This window comes from Nematolebias whitei, unplaced genomic scaffold, assembly GCF_014905685.2.
Source record: "Nematolebias whitei isolate Nwh7 unplaced genomic scaffold, NemWhi1 Nwh_scaf_964, whole genome shotgun sequence".
Taxonomy (NCBI): domain Eukaryota; kingdom Metazoa; phylum Chordata; class Actinopteri; order Cyprinodontiformes; family Rivulidae; genus Nematolebias; species Nematolebias whitei.
In genome coordinates, this window is record NW_023619509.1 from 415 (window position 1) to 9,398 (window position 8,984).

The 8,984-nt window shown below is 36.5% G+C and overlaps 1 protein-coding gene across 1 annotated transcript; it reads left to right on the plus strand.

Moving 5' to 3' along the window:
* Positions 1–1,517: 1,517 nt before the first annotated feature.
* Positions 1,518–5,815, plus strand: LOC119429406 (protein bicaudal C homolog 1-B; the record flags this gene model as incomplete). Its single annotated transcript, XM_037697042.1, is given in 3 exon segments — positions 1,518–1,597; positions 3,823–3,981; positions 5,762–5,815. Coding segments are annotated over 3 exon segments (293 nt in total), but the record flags the coding sequence as incomplete, so codon positions are not given.
* Positions 5,816–8,984: the final 3,169 nt, after the last annotated feature.

Genomic DNA, 8,984 nt, shown 5'->3' on the forward strand with positions numbered 1-8,984 from the left:
GTAATTTAGATTTTTAGTTTTAGTACACTGACTTTATTGCTGCGGTTTTTCTTTCGGCTGCTCCCTTCTGCAGGGGTTACCACAGTTAGTGGAAAATTTTGGCTTTTTTTTTTACATCATGTATCATTCTTGATGCAACCTGGGTTCAAACTCGCAGCTCTTGGATTACAGACCGTGTCATTGTCAGACAGAGCTACTGTAGCCATTTCTGTTGACTAACTTTGCATTTCTTAACTTGATCATAATAAAATACTAGGATTTCTATTTGACAAGTCATTTTTCTTATTTATATCACACCTGCCTCAAACGTGTGCACAAAATTTGTGAAATCTACAATAAGTTAAGATTGTTTCAGAAATAACACTATTGTATATTTGTGCAGTATACAGTATGTGTTGTGTTTTGCCACAGTTTAAACGTTTCTTAATCTGGGATGCACTTTCCTTTAAGATATTGAGCTTTTTTTGTGTCACTTGACTCCAGACCACCATGTTTTAAAATCGATGTTGTTGTGTTTGGATATGTAATAAAATCCATGATGTGTTTGTCAATTGATGCTGCGTAAAACGCATTCAGTTAAATATATTAAGTTAAAACACTTAACAATATCAGTTGGTACTAAAATAGAAAAACATTTTCATGGTGGTTAATATATGTAAGAGTTTTTAAAACTGTGGCAGTAATGACATTACTGTGACGATATTTCTGTTTAGCATCAAATAACTAAAACTAGTTGAACACGTATGTATCGTGACTCTCAGCTACCACTTTGTTTTGAATTTTGTGTAAATTTCAGAAAACCATCCACTTCTTGATTGTGACAGCTGGTGAACAATCAGTTCTTTTTTATGTTTGCAGTTTTAAGAAAAGCAAACAAAACTAAACTTAAAAAAAAACTTTTTTTGTTTGACCGAATATGGTGCAAAAAACTATCTGTCCCTTCAATTTTTAGACAGTAGAAGTACAGCACTGTTAACTGTGTAAGCTTTGAAGAATGACAATCGACGAGTAACGCACCAGCCTAACGGTGAATGCAGTTCATGCAGTCTTCAGTGACATTCTACAGAAATTAAAACGGTAATTATTCCCACAGAGCTTTTCTCTGTAGTCTCTAATTTTCTAATGAACGCAGTCATGTTTGGTTAAATCCTTTTAACTCCTCTCTGCACACCATCATCAGCAACCAGAGGAGCCTGTTCAGTGACAGACTGCTTCTTCCCAAGCGTAGGACTAACGAACTGAAAAACTCCTTTGTCCCTCATGCCATCACACTGTACAATTCCTCACTTGGGGGGTGGAGGAGGAGGACGGGGAAGGAGCAGCAGCCACTACCTTAAAATAGCCAGTCTCTTTTGTTTATATAGTATTTACTGTAAAAGCAGAACGTATGTGTTATTATTTATTTTACTTTTCAAGTTTTATCTAATCTAATTTTCACATTTTGTCCCTGCTCCTGATTGGCTCACTACACTAAAATCTCTACATCCTGTTTTTTTTTTTTTTTTTTTTTTCTGTAGATCCACACATCAAGGTGTGTGGGAAGAGGGACAACGTCAGGGAAGCTAAAGACAGGATCATGTCCGTCCTTGACACAAAGGTACAGTTAACATTTTCGTTAAAGTGAATATGGACTTAGCGTAGTTCTCTCCATGTTTGTGTTTCTTCTCCTGACTCCAGTATTTCATCACTTGGCTCAAATACTCGGCTGTTTGATCAAATACCCCGAATCTTAAATATGTGCTTCAGTGACACACCATCGTGGTTCAGCTTGCTTTTAGCTTGCATCCCAAGCTTGCCGTGGATTCAATTGTGTGTATGTAGCTTTGTTGCCATAGCAACACAAGATGGCACAGCATGGTGTACAGCAGTTCCTCATGGGGCCAGAAAATTACCCATGAACTTTGAGCAGCTACACAAAAGGAGTACTGCACACACACAATATGATTGCCCCCCCCCCCACACACACACACACACACACCCACCTCACATTACGTCCCACTGTTTTTTATTTATTTATTTGGCAATTAAGTGAAGATAAGATTATTCTGCTTTAGAATACATCTTGATTTTGTGCATTAATGTTGTCAAACATATGTAACACAATGTTTATTATTATTATTATTATTATTATTATTAATTTGTTTCTAATTCACTGTTTTCACATTTTATTGCTGTCATGCAAAAACCATTTTCATCATTTTCATGTTTTTACCTAAAGATTTACTGGTCTCTCCCTCACATCTGTCTGGTTTTATTCTTTGACTAACCAGTGAAATGTGTTTTATGCAGTCACTGAAAAAGAAAGTTGTAATTTGGGAGATACAAGGTTTCTTCCCAAAGGGGACAATTTATAACACATGTTAACATTTGATTTGTCTTATGTTCTTATATATCTTCTCATTTAACATTCTTGCATAGAGATTTATTGGAAAGTCATGATCAAAATATGTTTTTTCTTACTGAAAATGTTTGGGTGCTCAGCAAATACCAATTTGTATTAGACAACATAAAAATAGCTATATCAATCAATCGATTAATATTTATTAATCCCTTTCCAACAGCCAAAAGGTGCTCAAAGTGCTTCATAATACAAAAGCCAAAAACAAACAATTTAAAACAAAACCAAATGCCAGAGAGCCACTAGGTATTAAAAGCCTCCCTTTTTTTTTTTTTTTATATATAAATCGAAAAAAAAAAAAAAAAAAAAAAAAAAAAAAAAAAAAAAAAAAGCCTCCCTTTTTAATAAAAAGGTCTTAAGATTAGATTTCAAAAGAGCCAGATCAGGGATGGAGCGCAAGTCCTGAGGTAGTTTGTTCCACAATCTGGGTGTAGCGACTGAAAATCAAAGTCACCCCAACGTTTGCATTTGGACGTTGTGACAAACAGTAAAGAAGTATTAGTTGATCTGAACGTTCTAAACACACTAAAAGCTACTAGATTAGCTAAATTAGGTAGGGAACGACCATTAAGAGCTTTAAAAGTGAATAATATATATTTTAAATCAATTCTAAAATGGACTGGAAGACAATGAAGAGAAAATAAAATGGGTGATGTGCTCACGTCTGGGGGTGTTGGTTAAAAGACTGACCGCATCATTTTGAACCAGCTGAAGACATCATGGAGGATTGGGAGCTTCCTACATACAGAGGATTGCAGCAGTCGAGCCTTGAGCTGAGAAAAGCATGAATGCCCTTTTCCTGGTCTGGACAAGGTAAAAAATAAAAAAGTCTTGACCTTTAAACTCAGACAAGACAGAGGTTGTTGTTTTTGGACCAGAGCATCTTAGGAATAAACTTGGCAGTCTTTCACTTCCTCTTTCAAATCCTTGTCAAAGGTCACCCCCAAGTTTTTAACTGCGAGTCTAAACTTGGATGTCAAAGCACCAAAGTTCCAAGGAACATCATCATCAGAGAAGATGCACTCTATCTTTCCTTCTTTCAAAAAAATTAAATTTTGGTGAAGCCAAATATTAATTCAAAATATAAAAAAATAAATTTAGCAGAACTTATAACTTAACTCTCAAAAATGTATAAAATAAACCCACTAACCGTAACTGCATGTGTGTATCAAATAAAAGGCTCACTTGTGCTCATTAACAAAAGAGAATGGTCATTTGAACTGTTCAGCAATAAACCCCTAATTTTGAAATACAAGTTGGAATAATAAGAGAAATTACGTTTTACCTCCTAACATAAGGCTTGACAACTCAACAATAGCAGTAGTAATAGTAGGAAAAAGTCTGTATAATGACTTGGTCATAAACCATTTTTTCCATTGTGCTCCATAGTCTACAACATGCACCTCTTTGTTTCTACTCATTAGAGTAACAGGGTGACTCTGAAGATGGACGTCTCTCACACAGAGCACTCCCACGTTATTGGCAAAGGTGGCAACAACATCAAGAGGGTGATGGAGGAGACGGGGTGTCACATCCATTTCCCAGACTCTAACAGGAACAACCAGGCAGAGAAAAGCAACCAGGTTGGAGCCGTTTCACTTTTTTTACTCGACTGAGCCCAAGTGCTATCCAGTCTATGTTCTTTTTCTGCCTTGATTCTCTCCAATTATCATCACTCTACAATTGAGATATGAATGTATTTTTTTGTTTTTAGTTGTTAAGGTTGATCTGTGTTTGCAACTGTCCAGTCCATTTATGAGCTGTCATGGCATTTCAAGCTGTACAGAGCTGATATAATTTGGTTTTTACTGGCCGGTCTTGAAGATCAATGATGTCCTGCTGAAACTGTCATCAAACTGTAGCCATGAAGATCTAATGGGCACACATCACTCTGCAGAGATTTAAATGTGCATCTTTGCCAGCTGCTGTCCAAGGCATAGTTGGACAAAAATACTAACAATTTAATCTTATGTTTAAAGGGCAAAAATGCAAACCTTATCTCTTTGTGCAGTTTGAATATTCTTCCATTAAACTTATTTATACTCTGTATTTCATGAACTACTCAATCCCCTCTGGCTGTACTGTGATGATGCAAGTACAGACTGATTAGCAGCAATAGACATCCATAAAATTCACCACCTCTTAAGGCACTTTTTCTTTTTCTCTGGTTCCAAGAGCCTTCAGTCTGCAGAAGAACCTTTAAGATGTGGTTCATTTTGAGAAGTGTAGTTGTGTTGAAAAGCACATAAAAATGAACTGGTGATGTAGACGTTAACCCTGCTGGGACTAAAGGGTTCTCAAGTTAAAATATATAATAGCTGCTTGCCACAAATTGTGTTTTTCTGTCTGCAGTGACTTTAGAAACAAACCATCCAGGCCAGTTTTTATATTGTTTTAACAAAGGACTTTCTATAACCATTAAAAGTTTTTTTTTTTTTTTTAGTTTAGTGGCATCATAAATTACATGTTGGTTAATTTATTTTATTTAATTTTTTGCAATTTAATTGTGTTGATGTAAATAAAATTAGAGCAGATTAGGGGTGCACGTTATTATCGGCATGGTATTGGTATCGGCCAGTATTAGTGATAAAGTTAAATATCGAACCTCGGCCATTCCATCAAAATAACTCACCGATATAAAAGGTGCTGTTCTTGTATGACAACCCAGTGACAAGGAGATTTGAGTTGATGGTTCCTTAGATAGAGAACTTTACTAATTGGCTTTTATGTATGTGAATGTTCCTGTAAAGTGCCCTGAGGCAACTTTGTTGTGATTTGGCGCTATATAAATAAACTGAATTGAATAATTTTCACTTGTCGCTTGTGAACAGGTTGAGTTTAGATTTGTGAAAATTTACAAATTTGCACTGTTCAGGTGTTGTCATTGTGTTAGAGAGAGTAAATGTCATGAACAAATTTGACATTAAATATACTCCAAGTTGAAGTGTTGCATCATTTTCAGCCCCCTTTTTGGCATCTGCATTTGTTAGCAGGCCAAACTGACAAAGACCATTCAGAATAATGTAGTATTTTAATTCCACAGCAGAGAAAGCTATGTAGTTTCTGTAAGTAGGTCTAGGAGAAAAATATCCGTATCGGTTATCGGCCAAATAAGTTTTAACATATTGGCATATCGGATTTCGGCCAAAAATCCAATATTGTGCATCTCTAGAGCATATAATCCCTTTTCTGTTAGAATAGAAATAACTTACTGTGAACTCTCATTTTGGGGTTTCTGTTAAAACTTCAGGTATCTAATTGTGGGCCCTTTGTGCAGTTTGTATGCATTGTATGTCAGGGGTTAGTCATTCTTGACTGGTGCGAGAGTGTGCTAACTTGTGTGCGTATATTTATTGTTAACAGGTGTCCATTGCAGGGCAGCCAGGAGGGGTGGAGGCAGCTCGTGTAAAAATAAGGGTAAGTTGGAACTTGACCACTTAGTCAAAAATGAGTACATTTTCATTATAAAAAGAAGAAGAAGAAAAAAAAAACATATTTGTAGCAGGCATATAGGGATGTACGTTTCCAATCAACCAACCTTCCTTAAGAATGTTGACATTGTCTCAGCTATGAAAGCAGGAATCGCCCAAATGCAATAACGAGGGTTTTATAGATCATGTTTCAGAGCACAGCTTCACTCAAATGGAGTACACCCCTCATTCATAAATCAATGTAATCCCCACTCTTTCACATCAAAAGGTTTGCTGTGACAAAAGCTTATACTGTACATACGAGAACCAGAAAAATCTTTTGATTCCTCAAGGACACTGTGTCCACATTAAACCAGATGATTGTTCTAACAGTAGGTACTGGTTCTGGTATGTTCACTTAACCTTTCTGACCAGGCTACCATTCAAAGATTTGCAGATGTTCTGGTGACCTTTGTTTTGCACTATGCAAGGATATATTGTAACTTCAACTTCCACAATCTTAAGTTTTTATATTTTATTTTATTACTTTTTTTTTCTCCTCCTTTCAAGCCAGGAAGGTTCCATTGGATAAACGTCATCTACTTTTCCATGTTTCTAAAAGGTTCTTATATAAAAAATAAAATAAAATAAAAAAAATAATAATAATAATTGAGCAAAAAAATTAAAAAAAGAACTTCAATCCCAAGCTGCCTGTCTAGCTTTAAAATAAAAGAGAGGTATGTTTGCATTCCTGTCAACAGTTGTCACATTTATCCAAAGCCACAAGCACCATTCCCTGCTTATTTTCAGACCACTTCCTCAAACCAGCTGTAAATTTCAAATATTAACCTCAGCCCATTTGGCAAGTCCAACTCCAGCCCATTTCCAAACCTCCCCTCCACCTTTACTGTAGTTTAGGTCTGAATGGAATTCAACCTCAGTGGTCAGAGGACCTCCATGCTGGATTTGAGCCGTTACATCTTTGAACGTTTGTTGTGTTTCAACATTGCAGCCATGTCTACAGTGAGCGTGCTCCTCCACTGTGGGCCAGCCAAAACTGACAAGGCTGTGTTTACTTGTGAGAATGGCTGAGTGAGTGAAGTGTTTGCTGAAGAGAAAGACAAGGGAGGTCATGCAAGGTGTTTCTACATTGTTCTACTGGAAAATGTTGGCATGCTTCCATACTTCTGCTTGTCTAGTATCGTAGGTACTTTCAGATACAATAAGCTATAAACCAGTTTTTTTTTTGTTTGTTTTAAACCTCACCATCAACAGTCTTATGCAAATGATGCATAATCTGCAGAGAGCCACAAATGTGGCTCTGGGCTCCAAAATAGACTAGGATATTACATTTTCTTGAAAGTAAGTTTGAGTATTAACTTAGTCTGTTTCTAAACACAGCCCTCTTGCAAAATCAAAATATATGATGCAGAGCTGCATACCTGTAAGTGCTGAAATTCACTCCTCATCTCACTTGCATCTTCTGATCCCATATTTAATCACACAAAGTCATCACACTAAATCCACACTCGCGTAGGAACATTAGGAACTGCACTCGGTCATTTTAAGAAATATATTTTTTCCATTTCTGTACACGCACTGCAGCACGAAAACCTTCAGGACATTTCTGACGTTGTGAAGAGTTTACCCAACTAGCTGATTAGGCCTTTCAAAGTTAACTTGTGTAAGATGAAAAGTTTTTTATTATTATTCTAGCCTGCAGTTTGCTATTTCCCATCAACATATCAAAAAACTGAACTGCATGTGTTTGAATCAGCAGCTTTTGGGGGTTCAAGCTCAACATGCAGTTTCAGCAATTTAAGTTTTGCAATCACATGCTATCCTGTGTGTTTCTTACTACTTCAACTCATTCATTTTTATTGTAGGACCAGAACTGATGCTGTGAGAATTATATACCGAGAGAGAAAAATAAAACAATACACCGATGTCCCTGCTGCTGAGGGATTTGAATAGAGAATGTTTATAATTTTCAAGATGAGTGTTTTTCTGGACTGGAATTGAACAGGTAATGCAAGTGACCCTTAATGTTTTTGGTGCAAGTTATTCAAATGTGTAGGAGTTACACTGTGTACCCGTATTTTCCGTCGTACACCCTATAAGTCACATCAGTTCAAATATTTCTAATAAAGTGAAAAAAATCCATAAATACGTCACATCTATCATGTGTCACCGCTAACAAGCCGGAAATGTGGGCCGGTGTTGTGCCAAAAATCGATTGGCTGCCAAATGGCGGCTGCAGGAGCGTGCACGAGAAGACTTTAACAAGAATTTAACAAGATTAACACTTAAAAACAATTATTTGTTTGCTTGAAATTATAGTAAAGGTGTGTCTCATTGAAATTTTTCCTTAATAAATGCACTTCAATGGTCAAATTATCTGTATTTGAAAAGCCCATACATGGAAACATGAACGCGCAGAGAGCGACTCTCTGTGCATTTCTTCGAAATTTAAAAAGATAACCACCTAAAACAATTATTTGTTAACTCGATTTATAGTAAAGGTGTGTCTCAGTTGGACTTTTACTTAATAAATGCACTTCAATGGTCAAGTTAGCTGCATTTCGCCAGGGCAGCGCAGCGAAATGAATCTGATTTGACGGTTGCTCCAGGCAGATGACAGTGGCAGGCTGATTGTGTCATTAATAGCCCCTTTGACCTATTACATGACACAACAGTAGGCCATACTACTCGAGTTCCATCTAGCGGCTGAAAATGGTAGTGTTCAATTTGTTCAGTCAGAATGAATGAAAACGGTCATATCTCAGCCAAAAATTGGTTTATGGGGAAAAATCCATAAATACGTTGCTTCGGCTCATAAGTTGCAGGACATGCAAATTATGCAAAAAACTGCAACTTATACAAAGAAAACTATGGTATAAGAATAAAGTCAGAGTCAGAGTCAGAGTTTCTTTATTGTCATTCGCACCTCATGTGGTACATGTGGTGGAGCGAAATTATGTACACAGGGTCCCAGTTACATCCAACAATAAAATGTATAAGAAAAACAGTAATAACATCTAAGATATGAACTAAGAAAAACATCAACTAAATATACACTAAGCACTCATAACATAAAACATTGAACATCACCACAAACATGAACATGAGTCTGTGAGCAGATGTGCACGCATGAACACATCAACATTGAAACAGAT